The sequence below is a fragment of the Microcaecilia unicolor genome, chromosome 5 (assembly GCF_901765095.1).
Source record: "Microcaecilia unicolor chromosome 5, aMicUni1.1, whole genome shotgun sequence".
Classification (NCBI taxonomy): domain Eukaryota; kingdom Metazoa; phylum Chordata; class Amphibia; order Gymnophiona; family Siphonopidae; genus Microcaecilia; species Microcaecilia unicolor.
The window spans coordinates 253984862-253998047 of record NC_044035.1 but is presented as its reverse complement, the minus strand read 5'-3'; the positions used below and the strand labels follow the sequence as shown (position 1 = coordinate 253998047).

At 44.9% G+C, this 13186-nt stretch overlaps 1 protein-coding gene across 6 annotated transcripts in view; it reads left to right on the top strand.

The window, feature by feature from the left end:
• The window catches only part of LOC115470658 (kelch-like protein 13), a 91973-nt gene that overhangs the window by 23245 nt on the left and 55542 nt on the right, over positions 1 to 13186 (top strand). For all 6 annotated transcript variants that reach the window (XM_030204008.1, XM_030204004.1, XM_030204005.1 and 3 more), the window contains one exon: positions 11281 to 11413. In XM_030204008.1, coding sequence (XP_030059868.1) covers positions 11371 to 11413 — 43 coding nt within the window. In that variant the 5' untranslated portion in view covers positions 11281 to 11370. The remainder of the gene's footprint in view (positions 1 to 11280; positions 11414 to 13186) is intronic.

Below are 13186 nucleotides of genomic sequence, written 5' to 3'. Positions count from 1 at the left end.
AAAAAGTAGTTTCTCGTTTTTTGTTGCAAACTAAGGCCTTCTTTTACAAAGCCACACTAGAGATTCCTGCTCGGTAAATGAGAGGAAGCCCATAGGAATTGAAAGGGCTTCCTCTCTTTACCGCGCAGGAGTCTGTAGCACGGCTTTGTAAAAGAAGCCCTAAAATGGCTAAACAAAATGAATAGAAAATGGAACAAGAGGAAAAAAAATGAATCAACATAATTTCAGTTCAGCTCCTAGCTGTTGCACCTTGAAGCTGGCTTCTTTCAACATTCATTAGATAAAGCAGTGTGTTTTTTGGGGGGTTAGTTCACCTTGAATGAACATAAATAAAGTTTTCCCCGTAAAAAACAAAAACATTTCTTCCTTTATTAAGATCTCCTATTTTTCTTTTTTAGATCTCCTCCCCCCCTCCATCCCTCATCATTTCCTTCCTATTAGTGGTCTAAGAAAAATGTAAATTGTTTCCTATTTGTGACTTATTTTCACTATCTTCAGAGTTTATTTATTTTATTTATTAGGATTTATTTACCGCCATTTTGAAGGAATTTACTCAAGGCGGTGTACAGTAAGAATAGATCAAACATGAGCAATAGACAATTACATCAGTAAAAATATTCAAATAACAATACAAAGTATGGCGTGGAGGGGCATAATCGAAGACAAACGCCTGTCTCCATGGGCGTTTATCTCCGAGAACGGGTCCGTGAAGGGGCGGGCCGAGCCGTATTTTCAAAAAAATGGACGTTTTTGAGCTGGGCGTTTGTTTTTTTTAGCGATAATGGAACTAAAAACGCCCAGCTCAAAAACGTCCTAATCTGAGCCATTTGGTCGTGGGAGGGGCCAGGATTCGTAGTACACTGGCCCCCCTGATATGCCAGGACACCAACTGGGCACCCTAGGTCAGTGCGCTGGACTTCAGACAACGCTGCCACATGCATAGCTCCCTTACCACGGGTGCTGAGCTCCCAACCCCCCTCCTCCAAAACCCACTACCCACAAATGTACAACACTACCATAGCTCTTAGGGGTGAAGGGGGCACCTACATGTGGGTACAGTGGGTTTTGGAGGCCTCCCATTTACCAGCACAAGTGTTACAGATTGGGGGGATGGGCTTGGGTCCGCCTGCCTGAAGTGCACTGCGGTACCCACTAAAAGTGCTCCAGGCCACTAGGACTTGTTGCTGCTGTATAACCTTGGCACACCAGTTGACACCTGAAGACTAATTTATCCGAAAACATCCTTTATTGGAATAACCGCGTTTACTCACAGTTAACTGCAGATCAGAGGTTGTGCCCCACTGGCAACGAGTCTCCCTGGTACTGAGATTAGCAGTAGGTCAGAGCTGGCAGAATGCTGTACAATGCCCTCTTTCAGCCACATTCAAGGTAAGAACTAAGTTCTCTAATGTGGCTAACACAGGAAAGGGAACTAAAACTGGCTTACAAATATGGCCACTACCACATGGACTACAACAGGAAACACAACAGGGCACACTCTGACCCAGTAGGCAGGGGGAAAAGCACCATGGGAGAAGAGCCTACAAACTACCAACATCGTGAGACTGTAACACAAGGTAATGAAATCACGGAGCCCAATACCCTACACCCACCACAATGCAATGCTGATGTGACCCTGTACTGCACCCGAGAGCCACATCTGACCCAGGGAAAGGCTGTGACAGGATCGAACACATTCTGCTGTCATGGAGGTGGGTACGGCATTTGAGGCTGGCATACAGGCTAGAAAAAAAGTTTTTAAAGTGGTTTTTTTTTTGGTGGGAGGGGGTTAGTGACCACTGGGGGAGTCCGGGGAGGTCATCCCCGATTCCCTCCAGTGGTCATCTGGGCAGTTGGGGCACTTTTTTGGGACTTGTTTGTGAGAAAAAAGGGTTCAAGAAAAGTGACCCCAAATCGTGGTCAAAACGCCTTTTTTTTTTTCGATTATCAGCTAAAGACGCCCATCTCTCCTCAGCTGATAACCATGCCCCAGTCCCGCCTCCGACACGCCCCCCATCAACTTTTTTCGTTTCCGCGACGGAGTGCAGTTGGAAACGCCCAAAATCGGCTTTCGATTATACTGATTTGGGCACCTTTGTGAGAAAAATGCCCTTCTCCCGATTTGGGTCGAAATATAGGCGTTTTTCTTTTTCGATTATAAGCTGGATAGTATACTACTTACAATGTCAACACAATACGTAATAGAACATTTTAATTGACAATGAAGGGTATAAGCAAAGATGGAACATATAGGGACCCTTTCACTAAGCCGTGGTAGGCTCTATGCATGTGCAGCGCACGCCCAAATGAGACCACCGCCAGGCCAATGCGCCATCCTGGCAGTATTTTCTGATTTGGCACGCAACCATAATGTGTGGACGAATTATTTATTTATTTCCTCCTATGCACGTAATCTGCATTTGGTATGCGCCAACCAGTCACTGCGTGCGTAGCGCATAAGCATTTACTACTAGATCAGTGGGTGTCGTTAAGGGCTCAGGCCGGTTTTGGGCGCGCGCTGGTTTCATTTTTACCTCAGGCCCTTTTCCCGTTCCATTAAAAAAAAAGCCATGTTTTGTAGATGCTGTAAAACTGGCTCGGCATGTGCCTAATGCACGTGCCTACACTACCGCAGGCCACATTTTACTACTGCTTAGTAAAAGGACTTCTCACCTCTTTATTCCCTTACCCTTATTGTTCTGTCTGTTTACCTGTCTTATCTAGATTGTAAGCTCTTTGAGTAGGGACTGTCTTTTTTTGTGTATGGTGTACAGCCCTGCGTATGCCTTGTAGTAGTAAGAATAGTTAGAAAGTAAGGTGACTATTTTAAAGAAAGTTGCACATGAGTTCAGAGAGATGGTTAAATATTATCTCCGCTAGGGCAGGAGTGGATAAACATCTATATATATAAAACTCACCCTCAACGTTCAATTGTCGGATGACGCCATTGAAGCCAAGGTTTGTAAGTTCGAAGCTCTGAAGCCAAGAAAATCACAGCCTCGGGGCCCCGCCCTCACGTCAAACGTTATGACGTTGAGGGCGGAGGCGGAGCAATTCACCCACATCGACGACGGGTGGGGGGGGGGGCCCACAGAAAAACCTTGCTAGCGCCCCTTTCATTGGCTCCAGAAACGGGCCTTTTTTTACTAGTGTTTCTATAATAACTGAATGCTTGTGTTTGTAATCTTTAAATTGATTAAAAATATATATTTAAAAAAAAGTTTGGGGGATCCAAGATGGCCGACGTATAGGAAGCATAGACGCAAGCTCCCTAAGGAACGTTTAAGTTTTTGAATTTTAGCGGAGCATGCCGAAAAGAAAGGGGAAACCTAAGAGACCTTCTTGCCCTAGAGTAGACACCCCTGGACCTCGGCAAACATCGATCTCTGCTTTCTTGGCTTCTACTCCATCGGGCATTTCCGCTGCCAGTGCGAGGGAGAGCACAGGCTTGGAGAGCAATTTTTCGCTTAGCCCGGCAGGCCCATTAACCCCTCCATTCCCACGACCCACTAGAGCCCTCGTTCCAGAGAGTGAGGTGGAATTATATCTCCGAAGGGGAGGCAGGTCTCTGGAGAAAGATCGATGGCGGGGAAGAAAATAGAAGGAGACCAGCAATTTCGAGCCATGGCGGTTGAACCGGAACAAAAAGATATTTCCTCGAGTATTACTCAAGCAGAAACTTTGCTGTGTGTGGCGGCGACACAACTGCTGGTGAAACTGGCCGAAATATCGCTGGAGGCTATATGGACGGCCCTAGAAAATCTTCATAAGGTCTATGTATCATTTATTACTGTATCTTTGAACAATTCCACTCAAATAAAAGAGTGGAGGAGTGGCCTAGTGGTTAGGGTGGTGGACTTTGGTCCTGAGGAACTGAGTTCAATTCCCACTTCAGGCACAGGCAGCTCCTTGTGACTCTGGGCAAGTCACTTAACCCTCCATTGCCCCATGTAAGTTGCATTGAGCCTGCCATGAGTGGGAAAGCGCGAGGTACAAATGTAACAAAAAAAAATATGAAAAGCAACTTGGAAATGTTATCAGCTAAACAAGTAAAAACAGAGACGGAATTACAAAAACTACAAGAGGTCCATACTCAAGTGGTGGGTGATAAACTGTTGATTAGTAGAAAAATTGAAAACTTAGAAAACACTATGAGAAATTTAAACCTCAGAATCTTAAATTTTCCTTTGAATGATCTGATTTCACCAAGAGAGATGTTTCTTAGATTCTTGAAAGAAGAGTTTAAATATTCAGAGCAGATGCTTCCACCTATTCAGAAATTGTTTTATCTACCCATAAAACAAAATATTCAGCAGGATCAGGAAGTTCAAACTCAAACAAAAGGAGATTCAGAGGATTTGGATTTATCTGCTTTTCTAGAGCAATCTAGAGAAGAAATTAAAAAGAGATCAACACTTCTTGTGACTTCCATTTTCCTTCAAGATAAAGATGCATTGTTACAAGCTTATTTTCAAAAACCTAAGGTGGATTTTCTAACTTGAAACCCACCCCCCCACGAACAGAGTTTGGGCCCTGTTTATTAAGGCACCGCTAGTGTTTTTAGCTAGAGACACCCATATATTCCTATGGGTGTCTCTAGTGTTAGCGCGCACTAAAAATGTTAGCGCGCCTACATTGCAGCTTAGTAAAACAGGGCCCTTTGTGTTTTATTGTTTTGTTTCATTTACAAAGTAACACCCACCACCACCACTGACTGCTTGTGTAAAAAACTTTTTTAAAATCCCTCCTACTACCCTTCCCCAAAATTTACCAAATTCTCTTCTCCTAGTCCTCCCTCAAGCCTTCCCTCAGCCCCATAACCGGGGTCCAAATGGAGCTCCTGCCCTGCCTGGTATCTTACTCCAAACTGTCACCAGCTTCAGGTCTGCTGTTGCCATCATTGCTACTGTCAGCTTTGTCAAATTGTGGTAGAGCAGAAACAACTGAGGCTGGTTCCTGCCCCATTTGGACCCTGGGAGTAGGGTGAGGCTCAAAATGGGGACTTCGGGAGGGTTAGCGGAAATGAAAAGTGGAATTTCTAAAAAAAAATTGTTCAGTGCATACAGTTGGTGAGAGAGGCCTTGTCCTAACATATGCCTCTCTTTTTTTCATTACTTTTTTGTTTTAATTTGAGGTTTAATGATTTTTATTCAGGATCAAAAGAACCTTACATCAAACAACTAAACAACAAGTCCAGGCAATAAGAGCAATCTGTGACATAATAAGCAGATGGAAAAAAAAAGAAAAAATAGTAATTAACATGCCTTATAAAATAGAACCAAAAAACTTAATCCCAAGTTTATAAACCTCCCCACCTTTACCACCCTACCCCCTAACCCATTACTTTGAAACTACAACTGAGATGACCCATTGTCTGGACTCTTATGACCCCAGGTCATCTTTGAAATGATAATGTCCATTAGTCCTAATCCCTCCTCCTCCACCCAGGCAGAGAACTCCAAGACAGCCCCCCTTATGTAACAAAAACCAACTTATGATACACTCTGGAACTTATTCAATATGGCACTTCTTACTTTATATGATACTAGTAAAAAAGGCCCGTTTCTGACACAAATGAAACGGGCGCTAGCAAGGTTTTCCTCGGAGTGTGTATGTTTGGGAGAGTGTATGTGAGAGTGACTGTTTGAGAGTCAGAGTGAAAGTGTGAGTGTGTGAGAGAGAGACTGTGTTTGTGAGAGAGTGTGTGTGTGAGAATGAGAGTGTGTGCAAGTGTGTATGTGAGACACAGTGTGATAGAGTGTGTGTGTGTGCCCATTCATGCTCCTCTGTCCCCTGCCCCCTCCATTCATCCCTATCCAGCATTTTCCCTCTCTGCCTGAGGCCTGCCCTGCAATCCATATCCATCCATGCCCATCTGTCCCCTCCATTCATCCCTATCCAGCAATTCCCCTCTCCCTGAGTCCTGCCCTTCCAATCCATGCCCATCCATGCTCCTCTGTCACCTGGCCCCTCCATTTTTCCCTATCCAGCATTTCCCCTCTCTGCCTGAGGCCTGCTCTGCAATCCATATGCATCCATGCCCATCTGTCCCCTCCATTCATCCCTATCCAGCAATTCCCCTCTCCCTGAGTCCTGCCTTTCCAATCCATGCCCATCCATGCTCCTCTGTCACCTGGCCCCTCCATTTTTCCCTATCCAGCATTTCCCCTCTCTGCCTGAGGCCTGCTCTGCAATCCATATCCATCCATGCCCATCTGTCCCCTCCATTCATCCCTATCCAGCAATTCCCTTCTCCCTGAGTCCTGCCCTTCCAATCCATGCCCATCCATGCTCATCTGTCACCTGGCCCCTCCATTTTTCCGTATCCAGCATTTCCCCTCTCTGCCTGAGGCCTGTCCTGCAATCCATATCCATCCATGGCCATCTGTCTCCTCCATTCATCCCTATCCAGCAATTCCCCTCTCCCTGAGTCCTGCCCTTCCAATCCATGCTCCTCTGTCACCTGGCCCCTCCATTCATCCCTATCCAGCAATTCCCCTCTCTGCCTGAGGCCTGCCCTGCAATCCATATGCATCCATGGCCATCTGTGCCCTCCATTCATCCCTATCCAGCAATTCCCCTCTCCCTGAGTCCTGCCCTTCCAATCCATGCCCATCCATGCTCATCTGTCACCTGGCCCCTCCATTTTTCCCTATCCAGCATTTCCCCTCTCTGCCTGAGGCCTGCCCTGCAATCCATATGCATCCATGGCCATCTGTGCCCTCCATTCATCCCTATCCAGCAATTCCCCTCTCCCTGAGTCCTGCCCTTCCAATAGATGCCCATCCATGCTCATCTGTCACCTGGCCCCTACATTTTTCCGTATCCAGCATTTCCCCTCTCTGCCTGAGGCCTGCCCTGCAATCCATATCCATCCATGGCCATCTGTCTCCTCCATTCATCCCTATCCAGCAATTCCCCTCTCCCTGAGTCCTGCCCTTCCAATCCATGCTCCTCTGTCACCTGGCCCCTCCATTCATCCCTATCCAGCAATTCCCCTCTCTGCCTGAGGCCTGCCCTGCAATCCATATGCATCCATGGCCATCTGTGCCCTCCATTCATCCCTATCCAGCAATTCCCCTCTCCCTGAGTCCTGCCCTTCCAATCCATGCCCATCCATGCTCATCTGTCACCTGGCCCCTCCATTTTTCCCTATCCAGCATTTCCCCTCTCTGCCTGAGGCCTGCCCTGCAATCCATATCCATCCATGGCCATCTGTCCCCTCCATTCATTCTTATCCAGCAATTCCCGTCTCCCTGAGTCCTGCCCTTCCAATCCATGCCCATCCATGCTCATCTGTCACCTGGCCCCTCCATTTTTCCCTATCCAGCAATTGCCCTCTCTCCCTGAGGCCTGCCCTGCAATCCATTTCCATCCATGCCCATCTGTCCCCTCTATTCATCCCTATCCAGCAATTTCCCTCTCTCCCTGAGTCCTGCCCTCCCAATCCATGCCCATCCATGCTCCTCTGTCCCCTGCCCCCTCCATTCATCCCTTTCCAGCAATTGCCCTCTCTTCCTGAGCCCTGCCATCCCAATCCATGCCCATCCATGCTCCTCTGTCCCCTGCCGCCTCCATTCATCCTTTTGCAGCAAGTCCCCTGTCTCCCTTTCATGACCCCCCTTGCATCCATGCTCCTCTCTCTCCCATGTCCCAGCCTGGGCCGCCCTCTTCTTCCCCCTCCCCCCCCCCCTTCGCATCCATGCTGTCGTTTCTCCCCTGCCCTGCCGCTCCCATTGTTGTTCTTTAGTGGCCACCCTCTTCTCTCCCCCCAACATGGTTGTTTTTTTTTTTTTTTTTTCTTGTTTTTAAATTTACCTCCGTGCCGGTTCCGGCAGCGAAGCGTCAGGAAGGAGGCGGCGCTCCCGACGTCTAGGTTTCCCTTCGCTGTGTTCCGCCTTCTTTTGACGTCATCCTTGACGTCAGAAGAAGGCGGAACACAGCGAAGGGAAGGCTAGACGTCGAGAGCGCCGCCTCCTTCCCTGACGCTTCGCTGCCGAGCGTTGCGATTGGTTGAGTGTCATTGCTCCGCCCTCGACGTCATCACGTTTGACGCGTGGGCGGGGCAGACACATTGCGATCTCACCCCCTAAACTTTAGAATGTTGGCTAACAGAGGCTTCATTAGAACGTTGGAGGTGCGTTTTATATAGAGAGATATTTTGCAAGTAACAATTCCAGACAGACATAAAAGCCTTTCTTCTTCTTGTTTGAGAAGTCCGAGCAGCTCGCGCCTCCCATAACATTAAGGCATGCAATCTGTTTCTCCAGTACCAAAACGAGGGAGGCTCCTCCTTGCATCCAGTGATTAAGTATGCACTTCTTCCCCAATGCATAAGCTTTACTAAGTAGTAGGCGAGAGTTTTTGTCCGAAATCCCATATACTTCCCACTTATTCAGTAAGACTCCCAGGAAAAGACTATATATTGACCAAAAAGAATCAAAACCCAACCAGTGAAGAGGAGGAGGAAAAAAGATCTCATACAACTGTGGCAAGAAAAGAAAAAAAAAACGCTTTTGTTTAGCGATTCTTACAGCGCAAAAAGTAATCATAGATCAAAAAAAACCCTAAAAATATTTTTTTTTACTTTTTTATTTTGCAGTATAAAATCTTCTTATCTTATCATTCAGGCACATTATCAGCACTGCCCCGGAGTCACCTATAAACGGTGCTAATTAAAATGCACTTGACCTTGCACGCCGATGCCACCGCAGGTGTCCTTTTACCACAGCTTGGTAGAAGGACCTCTTTATGCAGTTGCTCAGCCGGTTAGCAGACTGAAAATCGCCACTTACTGGCTATGCTTGCACACTGCCCTAACCCTGCCCACAAACTAGCCAGTTTTGGTCTAGGCAGAAGGGATATTCAGCGGCACTATCCAGTTAAGCACTGCTGAATATCTCCAGATAGCCCCACTCAAGTGATTTAAATGACTCCTGGTCATTTAAAACACTTTGAATATCTACTGTTGAGCATCAGAATATAAGGACCATTTGTGCACTAAGATTATAAAATACTAGCACTTCTCATGTGAATGTTTCATTCAGTGGTATTGTAGGTAATCAATAGAAATAAAACAAAATAAAACATGGAAAAGAAAATAAGATACCTTTTTAATTGGAAGTAACTTAATACATTTCTTGATTAGCTTTCGAAGGTTGCCCTTCTTCCGCAGATCGGAAATAAGCAAATGTTGGTAGATAACAGTATATATAAGTGAAACATCAAAGCATTCCAGTGACAGGTGAGAGACAGGAAGGGGGACAGGAGGGTGACAAAGCACTACAATTTTATGGTTTATAATGTACTAGAAAACCCAGATCTTTGTTAAGACCTGTCTGGTGGGTGTCAAAATATTTAATCATTCTGACTTCAAAGGTCTTACATTCCTGTATTGTTTTAAAGTGGTATTCTAGAATGTGAGCGTGCATAGCACCCAACTGTTCGGGGCGTTCACAGGTCCCATGCTTATGTGCCTAACTTATAGAATCCTATGTTACATGTTTATGTGCTCACGCATGCCTGCCTTCTATATGGCTTCCATGATTTCACAAAAGCGGACTTGCACTTTATTCTATAGCGGAATCTGTGCACCTAAATGCCATTATAGAGTTCATACTCAGCATTTTGGCACCCAAATTTGAGTGACATTCATAAAATCCCACCCCCCCCCCCCCCCCCCCCCCCGTAGTGTGCACTTTTAAGGAGTATGGATTATTTTCTAATGCGCTCACTATTAACATTTGTTTCAAAACAAGTTAAAAAAAAATCAAAATGAAAATTTTCTGTCTGCTCATCCCTGTTAACAAACAATTCATCAGACTGAGTAAATCATTTCCCCCTCTTCTGCTGGCTTCAGACACCTGAATGGTGCCAATGAAGAACAAAAGGGCATGAGTTAGACCAGGGGTTCTCAACCCAATTCTCGGGACACACCTACCCAGTCAGGTTTCCAAGATAAACACAGTGAGCGTGCATGAGATAAATTTGCATACAATGGAGCCCTATCTCATGCATATTCATTGTGGGTATCCTGAAAACGTGACTGGCTAGGTATGTCCCGAGGACTGGGTTGAGAACCCCCCAGTTAGACTGATTGATTAAAAGTAGAGTTGTCATTGAGGAGCTTAGGTCAGTCCTGTTGTCTAGTTTATCTTGGAGAATGAACGATAAAGAGTTTAATGATGTCAAACTGTGCTGACTGTAGTGCTGTTAAAGAAGAAACTGATAGAGAAGAAATGAGATTGAAAACACTGTCCAGAGGGTTGTGGATGTGTTGTTGTTGCTGCTATTCTAGTCTTGCAGTTCAAGACGAGAGTTGGCAGAGCTGGTGAGAAGCCAGGGATGAGGGGGTGAGAGACCAAAAGAATATGTTGGGGGAGGCACAGCCCATCCCCTCTCCATTTAAAAGCATCCCATAACATGACATTTATTTCAGAGTTAGTACTATTGGAGAAGAGAGGCCTAAAAAATCAACAACAGTTCATTGGGTAAGTTCTTGGGAACTCCTTATCACTACTGTCATTTTGGGAACAGTATCATATAAGTGTGTACTACTCCTAATGAGTGTGCACTGTTTGGAAAGAATGCACACTAATTCTCACTGATATTTCCCTCCATAGCCCAAATGCAACAGATAGAGACCTTCCTTCCCTTCAAGTTCTCTTTCCCAGTCTGCTGGAGCATTTATTTATTTATTAGGATTTATTTACCGCCTTTTTGAAGGAATTCACTCAAGGCGGTGTACAGTAAGAATATATCAAACATGAGCAATAGCTAATTACAGTAAAATATTCAACTAACAGTACAAAGTATGGCATGATCTACTGTTTGCAATGTCAACACAATATGCAATAGAACATTATAATTGATAGTGAAGGGTAAGGCAAAGTTGTAACATATAGATAGATGGGTAAGAAAGTAGGAAGAGTATGCTGACTGGCCTAGAGTTTCATGTACCTTTCTCGACAGTGCAACTTGCCACCTCCTGGAAGATGTGTGCTATAGGTTCGCCTTCACTGCTCCAAGAAACAAAATGGAATCATTTGTGTAGAACTAAAAGAATTAGAATAATAAACTGCACTTATTAAAAGAAACAATTAAGAACATGTCTTGCATCATAATGGCATCTTTGATGCAGGAACAAATTGTCATAAGATCTTATGCCTAATATGTACTTTAGCCAAGAAGCAGGGTGATTTTCAGTATTATAGTTAATTTGAAGCTTTGAACTTTGGTCATGACAGCATGCGCGTGCTCTCTCTCTCTTTCATCCTGTAGGGTTTCAACAAGCTCCGCTCTGAGAAACTCCTCTGTGATGTCACATTGATTTCAGGAGACGGACATGGATCATTCTCTGTGCATAGAGCCATGATGGCTTCAGCAAGTGATTACTTCAAGGCCATGTTTACAGGTAAGACCATTTTCCTAGGGTAAAGATATAGTGCACATATGTGGTGAGTTCAGGCCTAGGTAAGACAACTCCTATTCCTGTAGTGCTCTCTACAGGTCAGCTAGCAGTACTACGGGTACACCTTGAAAGAGGCTATAATATATGTGTGGATTTGCATAATCCACCCATGTCCCATCAAAACTCCGACCATGTGTATACCCACCAACAAAATACATGCCGTCAAAACATAGTGTGTACTTTTCAGCTAGTTGGTATTCTATAACAGGTCATCTACACACATGTAGCCAGTTCTGCACATAAAGGCAGTGGTCTAGTAAGGGGGGTGGGGCCAGTTGCACATATTAATTTATAGAATAGGCGCACTCATGTGCATAAATGATGTCACAAATTGGCATGGGTGCTAGGCACTATTGTATAAAATTGGTAAACTAGTCACAGGGTTCATGTCACCAAATGGGCTGTACGCAGGGGGCAGAGCATGGGTTTGTCACCTTATAGCAGCGGTTCCCAAACCTGATCCTGGAGGCACCCCAGCCAGTCAGGTTTTCAGGGTATCCACATTGAATATTCGTGATAGAGATTTGCATACATTAGAGGCAGTGCAGTTGTGTTGGCATCGTTTGTAAGTTTGATGCCATTAGCAGAGGCTCAGGTTCCCGATCCTGTATTGGCAGGTGAATTTGGTCTCCTGAAGAAGTGTACAGTGAAACATGGCCCATGTAGAGACCAAGGAGTTATTTTAACGAGAGTCTTGAGACTGAATTTCAGCGATTAACTGTTCGTTGAAAGGTTCATTTGGTTGGGGCGAATTTAGTCATCCTTTGATGGACTGGAGTATTGCGCCTGCTTTGAAAGTTTGCCCTTTGGGGTTGCAGCATATACATCATCTACAGTGTATTTTTCTGCTGAAGGCAGGATTGGTGGAAGGGCTACAGCACACGTTAAGAAGATCTGAAGAATCTGAGCTATGAATGATATATTGAACATTTAGTGTGTAATATACCTGCTGTTTGGTCTTCAGTTCAATCGTGGAGGACTATTTTTGTCTAGAAATTTTGTTTTTAAGAGTGGATGGACTCATTTTGATCTGGGAGAGTGTTTAATAAATGGGACATCATGAGTCGGTGTTCAAACTAAGGCTCCTATTTACAAAGCCAAGCTAGCGCAGTGCTGTAATACCGACATAGCCCATTCACTTTGAATGGGCTGTGTCGACAGTGCTGCCCAGCTTTGTAAACAGGGAGGTAAGTATTTTGTATTGCTGTTTTACTAATGCATTGTGTTTGGTTTTAGCCTTGATTGTGCATATTCCAGGGGGTTTTGAATATGTTTTGGTATTGGTGTAGATTTGTATGCTGTAGACATTTGATTATGTTATAATAAATGATATTTCTTAAGTTTTTGGTATATGTATTATACTTTGTATATTTATCTTTAGTATTATTTTCAACAATGTTATATTGCATGAATGATCATTGTGGATATCTTGAAAACCTGACTGGCTGGGGTTGCCTCCAGGACCAGGTTTGGGAAACACTGCCTTATAGAATAGTATTGGATGTGTGCCCGCTTATGCCTGGCCGTTGACCTGGCGTAAGCTGTTGCTCCTAAGTTTTGGCATGCCAAGTGGCGTTGCATTATCTATATATATAAAAGGCACCTCCAACGTTCCATTGAAGTCTCAAGCCGGAAACTTGAGGCGCCCGAGATATCCGGTTTGGTCTGCAGGCTGCAGTCACTGTAGCTCCGCCCTCACGTCAAAACGCGATGACG